Raw genomic sequence first — 22500 nt, 5'->3', positions numbered from 1 at the left:
TAATACTTTAGTACATTCTATGCCTGCAATTCATTCATTCTTTTTCTCTCACTCCATATATCTCTATATGTGTCTTCTCTGTAAACAAGGTGGGCAACAATTGGAGGAAATTCTGAGCCACATCCCAAAGAAACAGGTGCCCGGCACACCGGCCAGTACTCACTTCTCGGTCTCAGGTTGGTGCCAACCCTACCCAAACCTCCCTGAAAAAACATCCTTTTTAGTCAAACTTCTTTAGCACATCTTGAACTTTCTCAATTTCCTTCGAATGATTCCTAACGATGTTCCATCAAAAGCCAAGAAGAAGAAGTAAATTAACCAATGTAGGTCGATTAGAGTGCCAATGACACAAGGATTGTTGATAAACTAAAATGCATTTGTGGTCTAAATAATAACTGTAGTGACACACATCAATATGTCCAGTAACACATGCATTTCTGTACCCAGAACATGGATTTCCATGCCTCAATTCCAAAAACCACATAATTTTCTCTTATTGTATGACAACAACAGTACAAGCTTTCTAATTGACCTATCGCTAAGCCCCGCCCCCCATTGTGACAGTTGCTAAATCGGACACTTTATCAGCGCTGACTAGAGTTTACAATGGCAGCTATCAGTGACAAAACTATATCCCAAGAGGCTCTAGACAACTTTTGGAGACAAAAGGACCTGATTTCGCCTAAAAGCCTTCAAAAGGGACTTAATTATGCAATGGAGGGATATGTATACATTTTAAAACTCGATATGGTGGATAACAAGCTTAAATTTGAGGCGAGAATTTACAGAGCTCAATGCAAGAGGGAGAAGCCTCAACTCACGGTCATCGCGATTGCAGATAAATACATCCAATACCAGCATTGTTCATGCACCGCATGGGAAAGATACAATGAATTCACAGTCGGTTAATTTAACTAATCTGGAAGGCACCGAGATGTACACCTACGTTTATTAACTAGCAGGAACCTCCCCCTGACAGGACAGTGTCCTAACCATAGGCTATGGTCCTAACTGTCTAGCTTGTTAATGTTACCTTGTGAATCACCGGCATGCGTGTGTTTCGTTCACGTTGTCATGTTAATCCATTATTAAACCTATCGTTTGTTTAATAGAATGGCCGATTTTTAATAAACTGTCCCATAACTGACAAAGTTACGCTAGCGCAGCTATTGAATCATTAACGTTAGCTAATTTGAACCAGAGATAACTTGCCTAAGCCTAGCATAACATCAGTGGTGAAAGTAAGCAGGTAGCCTACTGTGAATAATGAGTAGGCCTATGTCTTTTATCATGTAGGCTAAGTTGATTGCTTTAGCAAAGGGAAATTCTAACAAGAGTAGCATATGGCAGAAAGCTAATGAACGTAGCGTTCACTGTGTGGTCTGTCACACAGCTTAATCCACCGGAGATATTTGGACCGGTCTTGTTTTCGTTTAGGAAATGAGATACAATATAGGCTACCCCATTGCCTATCTTCTCACGATAACTCGTATCAGCGTTATATCTACCCCATGCACATCGTTTGGCCATTTATGTTGAAACTACATTACCACAATTACACACTTGTTTTTGTCCCGTTGTGGCTTGGGGAAAGGGATGAAATATACCCCATTCTGCAGCCTATCGGGATACCTACTGTCGGTGTTACATGTACCCCAAGCACATCGTTTGACCATGTTTTTTTTTTTTTCATAAGCAACATCAATCGATCATTAAATTATTGTAACATGTCTCCTCCCTGTTTTTTTCAATGGAGTTATCGGAGCTGATGTCCGAGTCCAGTTCAGGCTGGAATGTCATTGGTTCATCTGCGTTCTAAGGGCGGCGCTTAGCGACAGGTCAATTGGCTAATGCATAGTCATTCCAGCCCTGTATTGCCCTCCTTACCGGTCAATACGGAGCCGTCTGATCAGTCAAGCAATCAGTCTGGGATTTACTATCCAGACGAAAATGAAAACATGAATAGCCATGAGGAAAATTCAGAACAAGCTGATATTTGTTAATGAAAGTGATGATGAAGACTATAAACTATAGTTTGAATCACTTGTGTTGTTACTTTACTGTACATTAAAGCCATTTTAGGTTGAGCCGTTTTGAGTTGTCTTTTGATCATTGTAACTTGAAGTTAGCAAGTAAGTGGTTGCTATGCAAGACCTGGAACATATTGTGTCGTGAGAAGACTTGAGAGCTCAATAAAACAACATGTTTTCTATTTACTATTACCATTTTCTTTTCATTTACAAAATGAAAGGAGCAAAAAATGCCATACAATAAACAACTTACTAACCTCGACCATTCGGTGGGTGGCGATGTGGCGCTATCCCTCGGTCGATACGTTAAAGTCTCAGTTTGATATATCCCGGCATGACCTCACTCCCGGTGAGTAAGTAGCTAATACTGTACATGTCTATTCACCCTCTGTATGACATGATCTGTTATGACCTGTGTCCTTCTAAGCCCTACCTTCATATGAGCCCAGGTGCTCTGATTGGTCAGCTAGGCAGGAAATAAGGATTGTGTGTGCAAGATTGCATCATCTTGTAACTGTCACGGAACGTAAGGGCTCAGACGGAGCGATTCGGGTGATGCAGAGTTTATTCACGGAAAGCAGCCGGGAAACAGGACACACAGAAACAGAGCATACACATCCACGAAAGGGTTTACAGACAGAGGGAGACAGGACAGACACGCAGACGAACTAGATGTAAATTAAACTACACGGAGTCTTACTCCGGAAAAGACTAACAGGGGATATGCTGGGCTGGAAGCCAGCTTCAGGTAAATCCACGTAGAGCACGGTTGCGGAACTGATTGTCTCGGGCGGTAGGTACGTCCATGTAGTGACGAGACCAGACCTGGAGTGAGGGGAGTGCAGGTTATATATAGGGAGTGAATCAGGTGTGTGTGATGGTGTGAATTGGGAGATGTAAATGCAGTGCAGCTGGGACGGTGAGTGAGAGTGAAGGGGGCGTGGCCGGAGCGGAGCTCAGCAGGAACGTGACAGTAACAAAGGAAAGGGGCTGGAATTCCAACAAGGTGTTTGAAGCAGCTGAGAAAAGTGCTCTCGTTGGGAGAGTTACTCCCTCTGCCATGTTTTACTACCTTTGGCGTGTAATTTGGGCTTTTAAAATGTGCAGACCATTTACATGCATAAAATGCTATATGACAAACTGAAGGAAAGGGAAAAGCATAATAAGGTCTTCTTTAAATAGAATTGTTAGGATTACATTTTTACTTACCTTTTTTTGCTGCACTGAGGATGTGATAACCATGAACTTTCCCACTGTATTTATTAATTCCACTTTCTTGTGATTGTGAGCTCTCTATTCTGATCATACAAGATTTGCTCCTATGCATATTGGAGATGTGCCTATGTGTCTTATCAGGGGAGCAGATCAGCCAGACCATTGAGCAAGCCATCACAGGAGACTCCATGGGCTCCCTCATCGTGCAGCCCAGAGGCTGTGGAGAGCAGAACATGATCTACATGACACTTCCTGTCATCGCCACCCACTACCTGGACTCCACCGTCCAGTGGGAGAAGGTGGGGCTGGAGAAGAGAGACACAGCCGTCAAATACATCACCATGGGTGAGTCATGACTTTTTAATACATAAACGTTAGTGAGTGACAGACTATCAAATATTTCAACATGGGCAAGTCATGACTATGCAAATTATAAACATTACTGAGTCACAGACTATCAAATACATCAACATGGGTGAGTCATGACTATGCAAAACATAAATATTAATGGGGGCTTTCTTAAGGTTTCAAAGTAAACTACATTGTTTACCATAACCCTGTGTTATAATCTGCCATCAAACCCGTAAAGTCATCATTCTCTTAACCACAGACAGGCAGTGGAAGTGAGGTTTTAGTTTTTTAAATTGCGCTAAATCTGAACAGTGTTACCTACAATAAACAACACTATAAGTGCATTGGACAAAACCATTTATTACACAACTATACAGATATCTCAGCAGGTAGGGTAATTGCCCCCTGTCTTTTTGAGAAGTTACATTTACATCATTTAGTAGACGCTTGTATCCAAAGTTAATTTAGAAAGGTCTGAAGCCACCTTACTGCTTTATAAAACTATGGGTGGTGCAGCTCCTGACTAACAATGAGTCACATACAAAAAATGAGTCAACATGAATGTGTGAAATACAATAATATCAGTGAGCCACAGACTGCAACTAGTCCTACACCAACACGGGTGAGCAACAGACATCAAAAATATCAATATAATAGGAAGACCAAAAGATACTGAAAGGGTGCGTGTGTAAATATGTGTGTGTCTGTATAAGTGTGTGTCTGTGTAAGTATGACAGATAAGTGGGTGTAATTCTTAGCATTTGCATCTCTTGCTTTCATTCTATGTAGGTTACCAGCAAGAGTTGGCCTTCCGTAAAGCAGATGGGGCGTTTGCCACTTTTACAACCAGCCATGGCAGCGCTTGGTGAGCTGTGTTCACATGATGTTATCACATGACATCAATAATACTTATGTTGTTATATAACCATGCTCTATCTATCTATCTATTGATCTGTCTGTCTGTCTGTCTGTCTGTATCTCTCTCTCTTCCTCCCTCCCCCACCAACACCTTTAGGCTAACAGCGTACGTGGCTAAGGTTTTTGCCATGGCCAGTGACATCATTAGCATTCAGGAGAACGTGATCTGTGACGCCCTCAAGTGGTTGGTGCTGAACTCCCAGCAACCAGATGGCATCTTCAAGGAGGTCGTCAATGTGTACCATGGAGAGATGGTGGTATGGGATACTCAATGAGAGTTATTTTGAAAATGTAACGATGTTCTCTAAACATAGGGATGGTTGGAAGCCGTCACCTATGCCACTTCCATTTTCTAGGAGATTTAAATCCTCCCTATCTGTCCACCACATCACAGGCTCCAGCATAGGTTCCCATAGGCAGACGTTAAGTAAGGGAGCCAGAACTTTGCTGACCACAGTGAATTAGAAGAACAGGACTTCATACAACTGACGCCTAATCCAGGGTGTCTCATGATAAAATCACTTCTTCGGCATGTCCAGCAGGACTCCTAGCCTTAATGTTCTCCTTTTCAGAATTCTGTCTTGCGTTCTCACGCTTCACAGAAGTCATCTATTCAGTTTTCTTAAGTAGTCTCAAATTTTCACTCTTCACTGAAGTTATTCATCAAGCAATCGCACAGAGCTCATCAAACACCTTTCCATAATGTCAGGGTTAGCAGTTCCTTACAGGGAACTCACCTTTACATGCTTTAGCACTTTGTTCCACCAATGTTAGTATAAAAGAGGGGGATATATGATTGAACCCCAAAAAGAAAGGTACGATAGGGGTGTTCTAATAGGCGGCAATCACCACAGGTTGTCCGGTAAGAACAGAAAGGATGATGGATTTTATAAGCATACACTCTAAAGCCATGAATGGCAGGATGAACATGAAACGACTGTGTTGAACCGCGAATATTGAATATGATGAACCGAGATAGAATTATCTTCCACGTTGGTGCAACAAACTGACTAGCATTACCAGAGCACGGGCGTCCCTCTCTACCTAAGCTTTTGAAGACCCAACTCTTCAGACAGCACCTCTCTTCCTAACTGGCATTTCGACTTGTGCTTAACTTGCACTTACAGCAGTTACATTCCTGCGCTTCTGTCACGCCTGCCTGGCTCAAGGCAGCCCTGACATTGAAATGGGTCGACCACACCGTACTGATTATTAAAAAGGGTTTTTATTTACAGTATATAAACAATCAGTATATGTATTAAAATGAAAGTGTCGTACAATATGTCTAGGGGTAAACAAACAAGTAACAAACTAAAGTGTAAAACGCGACGAGGACGGAGGAAGTGTTCCGAGTGGAGTTCCTTGGTTGGACTTCTTTCACCAGGCTCTCACCACTGGACCAATCCAACCTTGGACGGCAACGCTGAACCCCAGAGCAGAGAGACCGTCCATGGCAAACCCTAGCCTCTTATAGGCCAGCCCATTATCAGTCCAGCGCTCAGCACCCTGCAGGAGACAGATAACTAACAGATGTAACAACAAGGGGCAGAGCCCCTGGCCTGATTAGTAGGGCCGTAACAGCTTCTTTTTCTTTTCTATTTATTTTTTCTATTTCTTATGTAAAGTAGAATATATTGTAACACTAGGTATCTGTTGCTCGTATCTTGACTGTTCTCTCCCTTGTTCTCCTATGGACTTGAACCAATATGTTGTTATGTGTTTCCAGGGTGATGTCAAAGGGAAGGATGCAGATGCTTCCATGACGGCGTTTGTGCTGATCGCCATGCAGGAAGGCAGTAATCTTTGCCTGGAGACTGTTGCTGTAAGTGTATCACTTTGTACACTCTTCGGAATGTCTTGCTACTGTGACTCTACTGTTTAAGATTCCAACTGTTGGTATCTTAAACAGTAAAGTCACAATATTTAATGGTAAACAACATGTGTTTATGATTTGGGTGTATCTTCCAACAACTATTTCAACTCATGTTGTTTTTGATGTATGTTTCAAATGTCAAAAAATGCAGGTACAACATATGATAAAGGAATGTATCGATATAACTGCTATAATATATTTACCCTTTCTGGCCCATTTGATCCACACCACAGAGTCTTCCAGGCAGCATGAAGAAAGCTCGTGAATATCTGGAAGGCCGGCTAAAAACATTGACCAATCCCTATGCTGTTGCCATGGTTTCCTATGCCCTTGCCAACGAAGAAAACCTGAACCAGGATATCCTGTTCAAACATGCTGCAGGTGGGCTGGGAAGTTTGGTGTGATTTAGCATAGTAATGACAAGAGAAGCCTTGTGAGTGTGTAATCAAACCTAAGCAAGTGGTTTGCATTGGGGAGAGCCCAATCACTGAGCCTTAAGGTAACCCAAAAAGGGGGGGGGGGTAATAAAGTAATAATTTTATTGTAAGATACATTGTAGAAAATATGTGAAATTAAGTAGAAGCAAAGGACCCCATGTAAAAAAACAGTAGAACTTCTTTCCAGTTGAACATGTCCTCATTGTTTTTTTGAGTTCTTGCATGTGTTTCTACGACTAGTCTCATGGCAAAAAATGACGTATTTTTGTCCAAACCTTTAGATGGCACTCACTGGCCAGTCCCAGGCAATCATCTCTTCACTCTGGAGGCCACAGCCTATGCCCTTCTTGCCCTGGTGAAGGCCAAGGAGTTTGAGAAGGCAGGTCCCATCGTGAAGTGGCTGAACAAACAGCAGAAACATGGAGGAGGCTACGGATCCACACAGGTAAAGCACTATGCATATTAGTAGTCTTGTAAAACAATAGTAGGTGGATCATTTGCCAATGTGTTGTTGTCAGTCATCAGTCCTCTCTCAGCAGACTCCTGATAGCTGAAAGACACTAATCACCAACCACCTCTACTTTCATCCCCCAACAGTCCACCATCATGGTGTTCCAGGCTGTGGCTGCTTACATATCGCAGGTCAAGCAGCAGGACCAGAACATGGAGATTGACATCAAAGTCTCCGGCCGCACCAAGCCTATTAAGTGGACTTTCACCAAAAGCAATGCCATGCTAACCCGATCAGACAAGGTTTGACCACTGTTTGTTTTTGATTGTTTGTTTGAAAATTGAAAATGCAATGGATGTATTTTCATTTGCAATTGCCAACACTCATCTTTCAAATGTATCTGGTTTGTTGTGAAACAAAATGTTTTATCAAAGGATTTCATGTTTTCATACGTCATGTTTTATGTTCTATATAATATATATGATATAATATGATATTTGCTGACTTACAGATGGACATGAACCAAAACCTGACTGTGAATGCCACTGGGACTGGGGAGGCAACTCTGTCGGTAAAACTCACGTAGACATAGATTACAGACTTACATGTCTTCATTTTAGTTCACAAAACGAACAATTTAACGAAACAGACCTTATGTCAAAAATGGAAATTCACTGTAAGGCCGAGTTTTGACATAAAATCTGAATATAGTTGTTGAGTGTTTTGAGTGTTTTGTATTTCTGTCCAGGTAATGACTCTGTACTATGCCATGCCGAGTGAAATAGCCACAGAATGCAAGATGTTTGATTTAGAGGTGAAGCTGGAGAAACAAGACAGAGGTACAATTAGTGGCTGGAGGAGTAGAAAGCCAGTTCATAACCAATCAGATTCCTCTTATTCATTTAAAAACGTTTTATCAGAATGCCAGTTCATAACCAATCAGGTTCCTCTTATTCATTCCAAAGTTATGTAACAGAAAGCCAGTTGAGAAACAAATTATATTACTCATATTCATTTCAAAGTGATGAAGCAGAATGCCAATTGAGAAACCAATCAGATTCTTCTTTTTCATTCCATAGTAACATACAAGGATGCCATTGAAACGTACATGCTCACCATTGACGTTAAGTAAGTTCAAAATATCTTTCTGAGACATAGGAGCTTTGCTGACGTATTTGTACAGCAGATACACAGATCGTGCACACTTGCAAAAACACATGTACATGCACAGCCACAACCTCTCACATCGACATCTCTGCATGCACGCTCACTCAGAAATCTCGCATTTTATGAATGATCCTATGTCAGCTTAAACAGTTGACCTGTACACAATAGCCAAAATGACAGAATAGTATGCTAACTTGATCCTCAACCTCAGAGGTGAACAGACTTGAAAGGTTTACGACAATCTGGAATGTGTTCATCATTATCCTCAGGTACCTGTCAAAAGAACGTGATGCTACCATGTCCATCCTGGACATTGGACTGCTCACTGGCTTCAGTGTGGATGAAACCGACCTCAAGAAAGTGAGTGGCCTAACAATATAATGTAGTTGCTGTTGGTGTTGTCGTTGCTTAATCAAAGGTTAGACAGAGCAGGGATGGGGTGAAATAGAAGAATTTGGTGACTTTTAGATGTTAAAAAAGTTCTAATAATGCAGGGACTCATTGATCTTTGGCTTCTCTCTTGCTTATAGTTGTCCACAGGTGCAGACAGGTACATCCAGAAATTTGAGATGGACAAGATGCTGTCAGACAGAGGCTCCCTCATTATCTACCTGGATACGGTGCGCCATCATGACATCCGTCTTTTTGCACCATACATTATTAGTCTGCAAAGAGGTATCAGCACAAAACCAAACTCGGATGTTTGTACACAGCCCTGGGTCTGTAAATAGGAAACAAAAATTGCAGCCTGGACCAAGCCATAAAGAATCCCAGCAAATCAACATGGGGTCATTTAATTGCCTTTTGAGCAGATACTAACAATCATTCGTGAACCTAAGATCTGATTCATTCAAAACCTTCTGTAGAAGCTGTTGTTTTACTCTGTCATCTTTTTCTTCTTCATTTTCCCCAACCACCATTACATTTTCTCATTCTGGATCAACAAACACTGCCCTTCTCTCCATCATATTCCCTTTTGTGTTTACCTCTGTTTTTCTCTCTCTCTCTCTTTCTCTCTCTCTCTCTCTCTCTCTCTCTCTCTCTCTTTCTCTCTTTCTCTCTCTCTCTCTCTCTTTCAGGTCTCTCGTACCAGACCAGACAAAATTGCTTTTAGGATCCACAAGATGATGGAGGTGGGACTGCTTCAACCTGCTGCACTTACTGTGTATGAGTATCTTGAGATGGGTAAGGAAAGACACACAAAACATGGCTAGAGAGAGAAAGAGTGAACTCATCCTGCAGCAATTATCTCATTAATGTTAAAACATGTTCTTGGTTTAATTTCAGATAACCGCTGTGTACGGTTCTACCACCCTCAAAAGATGGGTGGAGAGCTGAACAGGATCTGTTTCAAAGACCTCTGCAAGTGCGCCGAAGGTAGGTAGCAGGTTAGCAGGTAGTTTACCTGCATACGTATCAGTCCATTGATAATATTTCGTTTTATACCATATATTGGAAGACTCAGTAGTGGATTTGTCAGTCATGATCCAGGTTTATTCTTGAACAATGATGGCCATCATTGTGAGACAGAGCTTGAGTTCCACTCGCCCAGAGCTTCACCTCAGATAATCTAACTATTCCTTAAAGGACAGGGTGTTATATACATAATGTTTAGGGGTGTAACCATCTATTCAAATAGGCAATGGCTGCAGACTCTTTGTCTTGACCCGGAGGGGGAAGGGGTATCTCACCTCCATCCTCAGGTCAACCCTCACCCAGGAATGCTTACATGCCAATAAAATACAAATAAAAGTAACATTTATAACTAGGTATAAGAACATTGACTTATTGACTATGGCATATCCTCATTAACTATGAATACCGATCCCTTCACCATCCCATTGCCACACTGTTGTTTCCGTGTTCCTCATAGAAGCATGCAGTTATGTGCACACTGATCCACCTTCCCAGTATTCTTGTCTTTAATATTTTCACTATTTTCACCTCAATAAATAAAGTGTAGTGCACTTAGTACACTGAATTTCCCCTGAATCATTTCTTGGGGGCTAATAATTTGTTCACACTCTCCCTTCTATTTACAGGCTGTGACTACACCCTTAGTATTCCTTTCTGTGTGTGCTTGTGTGTGAGAGATAGCTAATGTGTTTGTTCCTGATAACCTACAGAAAGCTGCTGTATTCAGAAGGAAGGAAAAGTGATTGACGGTGATAGATCTGACAAGGCATGCGAACAAGGCGTGGACTATGGTGAACCCACCTTTCAGTTGTGTCTGTGCGTGTGCGTTTGTGTGTGTCTGTGAGAGAGAGAGAGATAGAGAGAGAGTAAGGTTGTGTGTGTGTGTCCAGAGAGGGTGAGGTTGTGTGTATGTGTTTGTGTGTGTATAAGAGATAGAGAACGTTTATAAACAAGAGAGGTTGTTTGTGTCTGTCCGTGTATGAGATGCATATGACGTTTGACTGACACACTGCTTGTATCCATTGTTGTGGTTCTCCTCAGTTTATAAAGTCACAGTGGAGAAGATGGACCTGACTGTCCACACAGACATCTACCACATGAAGGTCACCCAGGTCATCAAAGAGGGTATGCAGGGGCCTAATTTATCTTCTTCCTCTTCTTCTTTTTGACCTCTTGTCATTCAATTATGTATTTTTTTTTTCATTTGCTGCATCTTGCACATCAAATGCAATGCCCTGAATATTTGCAACAATTATTTAAGACACAACTGTTACTTTACTTGCGCCATAACAGCTTTAGATTACACAAGGAAGGTTGTTGATTGATTGATTGGTTGGTTAAATTCATGCATTCATTCATTATTTTATTCTTTAATTTTGTTTCCAGGACATGGTAGTGTTGACTTTTAAATTGAAATTGATTTATCCAGCAGCCATTTTTTAATCTTTATCTCTGTCTCTGTCTGTCTCTCTCTCTCTCTCTCTCTCTCTCTCTCTTGTTCTCACTCTCTGTCTCTCTCTCTGTCTCTCTCTCCCCTCCAGGTTCTGACTTTGGTGTGGAGGGTCAAACGCGTGAGTTCATTGCCCATCCTAACTGCAGGATGAACGTGGCGCTGCAGGAGGGGAAGACCTACCTGATTATGGGCCACAGGGAGGACGTGGTGCAGCTTGAGGGCAGGTGAGGAAATGCCACCTTCCCTGCACTTCCATTACTATGCCCTAGATGGCGCCAATAAGTCAGACTCAGGCATTACTCAGTATTGGTGCGTCCCTGTGTCAATCTGTGTCAAGCACAGATGTTTTTAAACATTGCTTTGGAGCGTTGTTCAATTCCACGTGAACGACTGAAGCTCCATAATAATTTATAAGCAAGCGATACTTGGGAGTTTTTCGTAGAGTAAGTGCCTCTTTGTAGCATATACATTATGTTATCTGTTTTGTTATCTGTATGTTGCAAACCTGTTCATATTACTCCAAATGAGGAATACAATAGTTTATGACAAGCAGTAAAAAGATAATTAGATAGCAATGCTAAATAGGGGAATTATTTCTTCCCAAAGAAATGTTGCACATTCAACATTGACAGTATGTGCGTGTTTGGGTGCATGCATGTGTGTGTGTGTTTGTATGTGTGTGTGGGTATGCGTGTGTTTGTGGGTATGTGTGTGTGTGTGTGTGCATGTGTGTGTCTGCGTGTGTGAATTTACAGCTTTAGATACCTGATGGGCCATCAGACCTGGTTGGAGTACTGGCCAACTGAGGTGGAGGGCCAGTCACCAGAGTACAAGGACGCTTACACAGCCATCACGGGCCTTGCCTTTGAAGTCACAAATTTTGGATGTGCCATATAGGATGAGCCTATTTTTACAGTGTTGTTGTTTTTTCTTTTGACAAATTATGTTTCAAAATAGCTGTCCCACTGCTACAGATTTTTTGTGTACTTAAAGAGATTACTGTTATCTACATAGCCCAAAGCTAACATTCATATTCTGTTTAGAACTACCTGGGTTGACAGTTAACAACAACAGTGTTCCCTCTACTGATTTCAAACTGACAAAAATGGCAATGGCTGGATGCCATTTTGTTTTGAGTTCCGCAATTAAAGAAATAAACTGACATTTTGAGTATTGTGAATGTGTCTTATTTCATTCAGTGAGTATTTGCCAAATGCATGGCAATTTGAAAAAAGCAATATTTTAGCAAATCAACTTTCCTCTGCAACCCCAAGAACATTACGAATGTGGAGAGATGGAACTTGAAGTACAAGACCTTTTACTAGTTTATTGTTATTAGTTCATTATAATAGTTTTTTGTTTATTGTAATAGTTATTAGTTTATTGTAATATGTATTATTTCATGGTTATAGTTACTAGTAAATTGTGGGTGTGGTGGTGCAGTGATTAGCATCACCATTTTGTAACCCGGGGTTGTTTCATGATAGCTGCTGGTTGTGTCTGAATCTGCAAAACTCGTCTTCTAATTCTTCTTAGCCATCACTCCAAACGCCACAAATCCCACCCCAGTCACATCCTTTCCATACAAATAACTTTAACCCAAAAACTTTAAAAACTGCAAGTGCATAATAATTAGGACCACAAGTTGGAAAGATACTCCTACAACCTGGCAACACTGTCAACTGTCATTTCCGGGTCTTCCACATAGAAAAATATCCCTGGAATCAAAGACACCTCAAAGCTGGGCAGAACTATGTAAGAGGAGAAGGAGACAGGTAAAGAGAGGTAGAAAATAAGAAGGAAAGAAATGTACAAATAGGGTTTTACTTCATGTCTTTTCTGGTTGACTGTTGTGCAATGGCTTGTCCACTAGGTGGCCCCGTATCGACCAAAAACTCAACATTGATGTTTCTCTGATGCGTGTCAGCAAACCTTGTTACCACCTTGCAGGTTCCAAAGCTTTAACATGAGAGAAGAATTTTTGCATAAGTGTGTATTATATTGTAGCTATATTGTATTATACTATATACTAACTATATAGGTATAGCAGAACATTCAGGTTTGGGCTAATCAGTGGCGTAACGTAGTAAGCACAGGGCCAGGTGCAGGCTATTATGACGGGCCCATGTCAGTGGTTCCGTATCCTTTTTTTCATGTTTGTAACCGCCGCCACAGGGCTCTCATTGCAATCTCTATGGCTTCCGGGAGGGCTATCCCCACCGTGCTTTCGTCATACGTAATTGCCAGGTAAGGACTAGGACGAGATCTGGCACTCCGCGCCTGGGCGAGACTCTCCACTTTGTGAATGAGGCGCGCCTCACCTAGGACGCGTATCTGGCACTCCGCGCCTGGGCGAGACGCTCCACTTTGTGAATGAGGCACGCCTCACCTAGGACGCGATCTGGCACTCCGCGCCGGTATAATGTCAGTATTCCAAACGGAAGAAATCCCCCTTCTCAGGTGAAACAGTCCAGTGTTTGGCGCCTCTACGTGAATAAGGAAGACGTTTCATATGTGCCCTGCTTTCGTTGGGCACCGGATGTGCTGCAGGTGAGATCTGCGATTAAAATGTTCTTCCATTTTGTATTCCATAAGTGATCCTTCCCACCAGGGACGTGCACAGGAATTAGGTATTACTCAACTCCCCGTCCACCTAGCACTCACGGTATAAAGTCCACTTCACCCTTGTTCGAACGTAACAATTCTCCAACGTCTTCCTGTGCTATTTAAAGTAACTGCACAGATTTAGCTCAGTCACAATACCCCCTCCTCGAGGATTTTTCGTCCTCCAAAACCAGAGAAAGGTAATCCGCTGTGACATTCTCCGGTCCTGTACGGGACCTTAAAGTTGAAGGGCTGAAGTGCCAGGTACCAACTAGTAACCCTGGAGTTGGCATCCTTCATCTGGTGTTGCCATTTTAGAGCCCGGTGGCCTGTCTCCAGGATGAAATCTTAGATCAGGTAGTATTTCAGCGAGTCCACGGCCCACTTGAGCGCCAAGCACTCCTTCTCTACGGTGGAATACCGCAGTTCCCTCGTGAAGAGATTTCGGCTGAGGTACACCACCGGATTTTGTTCTCCTTCCTACCCCTGCAGCAGCTCCTTGACATGGGTCAAATGGTCCTCCCACGTCTGACTGAAGACCACCACATCGTCCAGGTACGCTGACAAGTATTCCCAGGCCCCCTCCAGCACCTTATTCATCAGGCGCTGAAATGTGGCTGGCGCCCCCTGCAGGCCAAATGGCATCATGGTGTACTGGAAGAACCCAAAGGGAGTTCTGAAAGTTGTTAGTTCTTTAGTGTCTGCAGCCAGAGGTAACTGCCAATAGTCCTTACTGAGATCCAGGGTAGTCAGGTACTTGGCTTGGTAAGTACTTGGTACTTGGTACTTGGTACTCGATCAGCTCATCGACCCTGGGCATGATGAGCCACTTCTACCTCCCTAGGACGCCACTCCTTCAGTATATTAATATGGAAGTTTTGCGTTCCCTTCTTTCTCCTGGCATCAGGATTTCATACGTTACCGTGCTTACCTTCCGCTCCACTGTGAAGGGTCCACTGCGCTTCTGCACTGCCTGGGCCGTCCTTATGTTCTCTTGAACCTGTTCTGCAAGAGACTCCATCTTATTGCGCATCTTAACCACATTGACAGGATGTTCAAACCTTGCTGGAGTTGCTGGCCTTCCTATGCCTTCTTGAGGATGTCCAGTGGACCACTCACCTGCCGGCCATACAAAAGCTTAAACGGGGAGAAGCCTGTTGAAGCCTGTGGGACTTCTTGATAGGCAAACCGTAGGTATGGCAGCCATTCATCCCAGTCAGCACCTGAATCAGCCACAAACTTGCGCAACATATTCTTTAATTAAATCTTTCAACCAGCCCATCAGTTTGAGGATGATATGGGGTGATTTTGATTGCTTTGAAACCAAGGTACTGATAAACCTGCTTGAGCAACTTGGATGTAAAGTTGGTGCCCTGGTCCATCAGTACTTTCTGTGGAATCCCCACCCTGCTGACCGGTTGCAGCAATTCATTGGCTACCTGCCTTGCTTTGCAGTGTCGGAGGGGGAATGCTTCTGGGTACTTTGTGGCATAATCCACAATGACCAGGATGTAGCAGTTGCCTCTCCGGCTGGGCTCCAGGGGACCCAAGATATCCATTGCAATCCTACTAAAAGGAGCTTCAATAATAGGCATAGGGATTAGTGGCACTCTGTTACCTTTGTCATCTGACTAGGACTGAAAAAACTTTATGTTTTATTGTCTAATACTATTACTTTTAAACGATCGGGGATTTTTTTATTATAATAAGTTATGCGGCACAATACTCAACTGACTTGTTAACCTAACTTTTACAAGGCTATAGGCTTACAGCTAAACGTACAACCGGTGTGCAAATTGAACTTTTACACCCTGTCAAATAAGATATTAATAGTATCAAGCGAGCGTATGTAGCCCTCCCAACAATGATGTGGCTCATTTCATTTTGTCTAGGGACAATATAACTACGGTTTTGGGATGCTAATTTAAATGACTCGGACAGAGTTTTGAATTCGCAGTTTAGACGAAAACAATTGCATATTTATTTACACAACATATTCACAAGCAAACAGTTAAACACCGCAGACATAGCACACAATACCAAAATGTTCTACTCACCAGTATAATTTAAAGTTGGTGCACTTTCTTTGGAGCTCGTAACCGTCAATTAGAGGTGAAACAAACGTAATCCACTCACGACTATCCGTATAGTTCAGTGGAAATCCGTTGTCTTATCTCGCAATTTCCTTCCTCTTCTTGAGCGAATGCAGTCAGTAGTTTAGCTCAGGAATAGCACCTAGTCTGCTCACAACTTCAAGGCATTTTTCCTGCGCCAGCAGCTTTTAGCGAGGTCCGTGTTTCGCATGAATATGTAGTCCCGTTGTGAAACGTGAAACACTCCAATACCTTCTGTCCCGTCGTTTGAAGCAAACCTTTTAGCTCCGGCATTGGTCTCCCATTATCAATCATTTATTGTTTGGACTGAAAGTCCAGTTTTGAGAACTGCTTCAGGTTAGCAATGCAATCTTCCATTTTTGCTGTCAAGGTCAAAGTGAAGAAAAAGTCCAACGTCAGATTATATACCCAACAAGTGCCCTCTCGCTCGCCTCCCTTCTTGAAGCAGTGGTAGTGCCTGCCTCACTAGCAATATTTTTCAATGCGTTTTGAACTCAACTCAAAAGGTTCTACGCTTGCGCACGCATGCGTAAAACCCAGTTTGGAGTGATTGCGCAATCCTAGGTGCGGCACTGCCTCCCCTGCCCATAGACTCCAATGCATCTGCCTCCCTTGACGGCACGTCCATGTTCATATGCTGATCACTGTCACTGGGAACCGGAAATGCGCAAATTCAGCGATTTTGATAATAAAAATGCTCGAAATGATCGGAATCATGCAGAAATAGAGAAATATGAGTATTTATTTTATAATACATAAATATATATTATTATTTTTTATTATTTTTTTCAATATTTTTTTTATTTTTAATTTTTTTTTACTTTTCAAAATGACAGGTGAGGCTCTGCCTCCCCTGCCTCCTATGACTGCACGTCCCTGCTCTGACGTTAGATGGAAAGGTAAAGGAGTTCTGCTTACCTGGGTCAGGTGCTGGGAGCGTCGCTTGGACCTTCGTTCCTCTGAACGTCTGTCTCAGCTGGCTCCTGGTCTTCGGCACCTTAGATGGATAACATCGTCTTGGACCCACTTAGCCCACACTAAGGTTTGGCTGCTACCCGTGTCAACCAGCGCTTTAAGCTGCTCCCCCTGAATGGCCACCTCCACCACTGAGCCCCACTGTTCCCCAAAACAGTCAGTGATGCCATTGTCTGGCCTGCAACATACCTTGCCATCCTTAGGCTTTTGAAGTGATAACAATCCAACTCCTCACGGTTGGTCTTTATGGGCCGCTCCCACTTCTGCTCACGCCACCTCTGTTCACGCCCAGTCTGTCCAGATTCTGTCCTGCCTGGCGTTGGTGCATTATATGGACGGCTTGGGCCTGGCGTTGGGGCATTGTATGGACGATTTGGGCCCAACTTGTATGGTCTTGAGCCCCTCTGCACTAACATGAAGGCGTCTGCCAGACTGACCGCTTCGGCACTTCTAGGGTTGTGCTTCCTAAACGCACTCCACTATTCAACATTTGCAACAACTGCTCAAGGACAAGAAACTCACCAATCTCCTCTTTGGAATGAGCTCTTGGGCACACCCACTTCTCATACAGCTCCTTGAGCCTGACATATAGTTCTTTGGGTGATTCATCTGGCTGCACATCCCATGAACGGAAGCGCTGCCTGTATGCCTCTGGGTTAATCTCAAATGTATCCAATATTGATATTTTTACTTTATCATAGTCCATTGTCTCGTCAAAGTCCATGGCTATATAAGCTGCTTTAGCCTTACCCGTAAGCAACGAGACTAAGTGCATTGCCCACTCTGCTCTAGGGCAATTGCACTGGCTATTCGCTCAAAGCCACCCACATATTTTTGCATTCTTGGACCCTTCCAGCCAGAAACAAAAAGAAGCTGGGGGCAATCCTCTTCCACAGGGCTCGCCATATCACATTGAATAGAACCTGGCATATGCATACCTGCTTCCCAATGCGTCACTGGAACAGTTATTCCACCTCCGAGGCTCCTTCCTTGTGTACTGGCAGTTGCAGGTATCCCATGAGACCCCCCTAGGCCCATTGGTGCCGTGTTGGTCGCTGCTGCTGCGGTCCCCCTTACTGGAGCTAATCCATGAGAGCTGGAGCAGTGTGTGCTGCTGCCGCACCCCATTGTGGAGGTTGTGCACTCTGCACGGTTGTCTGGTCCTGGGGAATACATAGGCCCGTCACCTGGTCCTGGCCTGCTTGTCTTGTCGAGGGTCTGGTTACGGTACAGACTGGAGCTGACTTGTCATGAAATTTCTGAACATACCCCTTAGGTCTGTTAGTGCTTCCTCTTCACCATCACATGGCAGCATATCCACCGGAGGCACTCTCCCTTTCGGCCCTCGTCTGGGGTTTGCCCCTCTTGGAAGCCATCTCACACACAATCCAGGGTTGTACTGCCCCCTAGCCACTGGGAGTTTTTCTACCCGCAGCTCCTGCCGCAACTCCAGCAGCTCAGTCTGCACGTCCAGTTGCTCCGTCGTCACCTGGAACAAGCACTGCAGTCCTGAGGTGTTTGAGTCACCCCTTACCCAACATTGTCCAGACGGAGGTCACTCTCACATGAATCTGTTTTCCTGAGCAAGATGACTTCATCATGTGTCCTGTCCTGTCTCCATAGACTCTGCTTTAGCCACAGTGAACCAGGCATGGTGTGGGTCTTAACCCTCTGGGCGCCACAGTCGACTTTTGTCGACAAGATGCCGCACTGAATAAAACGGTCGTTTTTTTCAAATAGGGTGTCAAACTCCGTTTCTACTCCCATCCACTAGTGGCAGAACATGTTGTACTTCAGTCTACACTTGGAATTACGTCATGTTTATATGTAAAACTGAGGCGAAAAGGCGTGGTGAATCAGTGCGACGAGTGTCAGTGAACCAGAGAGGTTTTTCACGTTAGCCAGTGTTGAATCATTAGCGCCTGCCTCCTGTACATTAGATTTGCGTATGATGACGGGCAAAAAACTTACATGCAATGAAGTGTTGGGGCTTCTTTTCGCTGATCCTGATTCGGAAGAGGAATATAATCCTTTTGAAGATGACGGTGATTCGTTTAGTGACCACGCTTCTGATGATGCCCGGCCTTGCGGTAGTGCAGCCGGGGAAAGTACGAGTGTCTACCAAGCGCAACAAACAACTTCTTGCCATGTTCCCAATACAGTAGATAGTGTTTCACGGGGGCGGGGTGTAAGTACACTTTGTTCACGGGGTCGGGGTGTTAGTGTGGAAGGTGTCGGTGAAGGTAATGAGCCTGGGGCAGCTGTTGAGGTCCGATCATTTTACCGCGTTAGCCACCTAGCTCCCCGGTCTTCTGACCATGACAACCATGTTGCTACCTTTACCTCAGGTCGCGTTCCTCTTTGTAATGTTGGGGACACAAATGAGGTTCAGTCTTTGCCTGTCACTGGTGGTGTTGTTAGACGGGAGAGAAGTGTGCAGAGGAGAGGAAATGGGCAACGTAGGCACAGGGTGGGGATGGAAAATGACGGTAGTCCGAGCCCCTCGGCCCGGCGTGCTGGAGGCAGAGGTGGGCGCGGTGTTGCTCGCAGCAGGAGCCGTGTGTCACGGGGGAGAGGGGCCGCCCGTAGTCGTAGTGCGCTGCCTGATCAAGACATGAATGCAGGCTTTGCAAACGTGACGAATAATGACGATGTTTATCAAAATTGGATCACCCCATTCGAACAGCAAACTGGCTATATAGGACATAGAAACATCACAAATTCAGATTCGGCCCTAGATTTTCTCTCTCTATTCCTCAACGATGAATTTTGGAATTTGCTAGTGACAGAGACAAACAGATATGCCAGTCAGTTTCTTGCCTCCCACCAACTCAAGCCTCACTCCCGATTCCACCAATGGAGTGACGTTACCATCACTGAAATGAAGGCTTTCATTTCACTGCATTTGAGTATGGGTTTAGTGGAAAAGTCTGAAGTGGAGGACTATTGGGCAGAATATTGGCCAACGGCTACACCAGGTTTTGGCAAGGTGATGCCTCGAAATAGATTTGAGGTAATGATGTCTTTTCTCCACTTTGTGAACAATGAACAGTACATTGGCAGGGGCCAGCCAGGCCATGACAGATTATTTAAAATTCGGCCAGTGATAAATTTGATTGTCCCCCAGTATTCCAAAGTTTACGGTCCTTCGAAACGGCTCTCCCTTGATGAAATGACAATTGCATTCAAGGGCAGATCCACCCTAAAAATGTATAATCCGAACAAGCCTGACAAATACGGTTATAAGGTGTTTGTTGTCAGCGAGGCCAAGTCTGGCTATGTCCTCGAGTGGTCCATGTACACCGGTCAAAGCAGGCCTGGTGAAGGAGAATATGGTGCCACTCACCTAATTGTCCGTGACCTCATGACCCCGTACAGAGGGAGAGGGCATGAGGTTTACATGGAGAGTTATTACACGTCGCCAGCTATAGCTGAGGAGCTGGCAAGTTATAACACTGGAGTCTGTGGCACTGTCAGCAGTAAAATAAAGGGCATGCCCAAGGGCCTTACCAAGGAGCATTTAGCTTTGAAGAAGGGAGATGAGCCCGTCTATATGCGGAAGGGGAAACTTTTGGCCTGTGCTTGGCATGACACCAAGCGACTGACAATGTTGTCAACACTCCACAGCGCTGGTGGCATTAGGAAATGCATCAGAACCAAGCACAGTGCCACTGGGTTTAGGGACATCTGTAGGCCTGTGTGTGTCGACGAATACAATTCATTTATGGGGGGTGTCGACACCGCAGACCAAAGGATGAAAACGTATCTCTTTCCGCATAGGTCAACAAAGTGGTACATGAGGATCTTCAATGCACTCCTCAGTATCTCGATGGTAAATGCACACATAATTTACACCCGCACCACTGCTGCTCCCCACAAGCCCCTGAAAGTGTTCATTCAGGATGTTATCACTGACCTACTGGATGGCTACAGCAGGAAAGAGACCAACAAAGGTCGCAAGTCATCCTCACTGGGGGACTTGCCAGGGACACTTACAGAGCGCCACTTCATCCACAAGGCAGATGATAAGCCAGACTGTGTTGTGTGCTCTGATCGGTCCCGCCCTAAAGGCCGCCGTCAGACACATTTCAGGTGTAGGCAGTGTGGAGTGGCTCTGTGTGTGCCCTGCTTTGAAAGGTACCACACCATAAAGCACTACAAAAAGTGTCATCTGGATGAATAGAAAATCATTACCACTAGGCCTACCTACTCATTTCTCCCAGTCACTCATAAGTAATTGCTTCTTGTTTTGCCATTTCCCCTGGGCATTTTTCTTATTGCATAATAGGCTGTATCCTTACTATGTTTGTGTTCTTGTGATTTGAATGTCTTTCTCAGTGAAAAAAACAAAAACCAACAAAAAAACAAACAAAAAAAAAAAACCTTTAAAAAAAATACTAACGTTGTCTGTCGTCTTGTCTCGTCACCTCACTCATGATCTGTGCCTTGCCGTGGCGAGTGAGCTTTCAAACTAAACGAGTCTTGTCTAATTTTTGTTTGTTTGTCATAAAAGTAATATAGGGCTATATTTGCTCCACATGGAATCTGAGTGCCTACGTAATAAATGGAAAATCTTTTTAGCAAAAAAACAGCCTATGCTACCTGCATACATTCATGCACATAGCCTAAATACATTCGGTTTGTTTCTGCCATTTATTGCTCATAATTATTAAATAATCTTTATTATTTAGATAGATATGTTTGCTATTTACTATTTACCAGAGTATTCAGTATTGTGCTTTATATCATGTATAAGGTGAGGGCTATTTTGGAAGTGGAAACTAATACATTTTACCTTTCAAATATGTGTCATTTCGTGAAAATTCTATAATCCAAGATGGCCGCCACCCTATGACGTCATAATATGCAAATTAGATGGGTACATTTAGTCTCCACATAAACTTTAGGTCATACTAAACATTTCTCTAATTTACAGAAATTCTCTATCTATTATAATTTCTAAGTTATGGCCTTTTGAAATTAAGATGTCAAATCGGAACATTTCAGAGAAAAACCTCTGGCGCCCAAAGGGTTAAAGTGTATTTCAGTTTGTTTATTTATTTAAATGCACATGCATTGTACACATTTAGGTTGTGTACACACACACACAAGAGTGAGAGTGTTTGTTTGTGTGTCTGTGTTTGTGTGTGTGTGTGTGTGTGTGTGTGTGTGTGTGTGTGTGTGTGTGTGTGTGTGTGTGTGTGTGTGTGTGTGTGTGTGTGTGTATGTGTGTGTGTGTATGTGTGTGTGTGTGAGTGTATGTGTGTGTGCGTGTGTGTAGGGACAGGTTGGGTTATCATATTGGCCTACCTGGGGGTGCAGGGTCGTGTCTATTGGGGAGGGGATGATAGAAAGAGGAGTACCAAGCCCCCACCTCTCCTCTTCTCACCCCCCTCTTCTCCTCTCCTCTCTTTTTTCCCTTAGCTCCTTTTTTTGCCACCAGAGCGATGTGGTTCAACCTGGGCTGGCAGGGTGGAGTTAACGAGGGAGGGGGAA

General features: G+C 43.7%; 1 protein-coding gene across 1 annotated transcript in view; it reads left to right on the top strand.

The window, feature by feature from the left end:
* The window catches only part of LOC308374257 (complement C3-like), a 30328-nt gene extending 17837 nt beyond the window's left edge, over positions 1 to 12491 (top strand). Inside the window, exons 23-41 of the mRNA XM_080849995.1 lie at positions 90 to 176; positions 3387 to 3590; positions 4386 to 4461; positions 4612 to 4771; positions 6241 to 6336; positions 6621 to 6768; positions 7106 to 7269; positions 7422 to 7577; positions 7787 to 7846; positions 8024 to 8114; positions 8355 to 8403; positions 8712 to 8802; positions 8973 to 9062; positions 9522 to 9627; positions 9730 to 9819; positions 10569 to 10649; positions 10900 to 10983; positions 11400 to 11535; positions 12067 to 12491. Of these exons, the coding sequence (XP_080706121.1) occupies positions 90 to 176; positions 3387 to 3590; positions 4386 to 4461; positions 4612 to 4771; positions 6241 to 6336; positions 6621 to 6768; positions 7106 to 7269; positions 7422 to 7577; positions 7787 to 7846; positions 8024 to 8114; positions 8355 to 8403; positions 8712 to 8802; positions 8973 to 9062; positions 9522 to 9627; positions 9730 to 9819; positions 10569 to 10649; positions 10900 to 10983; positions 11400 to 11535; positions 12067 to 12208 (2111 nt within the window). The 3' untranslated portion in view covers positions 12209 to 12491. The remainder of the gene's footprint in view (positions 1 to 89; positions 177 to 3386; positions 3591 to 4385; positions 4462 to 4611; positions 4772 to 6240; positions 6337 to 6620; positions 6769 to 7105; positions 7270 to 7421; positions 7578 to 7786; positions 7847 to 8023; positions 8115 to 8354; positions 8404 to 8711; positions 8803 to 8972; positions 9063 to 9521; positions 9628 to 9729; positions 9820 to 10568; positions 10650 to 10899; positions 10984 to 11399; positions 11536 to 12066) is intronic.
* Positions 12492 to 22500: the final 10009 nt, after the last annotated feature.

Source organism: Sprattus sprattus, assembly GCF_963457725.1.
Source record: "Sprattus sprattus genome assembly, chromosome: 1".
NCBI classification, from domain to species: Eukaryota; Metazoa; Chordata; class Actinopteri; order Clupeiformes; family Clupeidae; genus Sprattus; species Sprattus sprattus.
The sequence above is the reverse complement of the archived record's forward strand: the minus strand, read 5'-3'. Positions and strand labels throughout refer to the sequence as shown.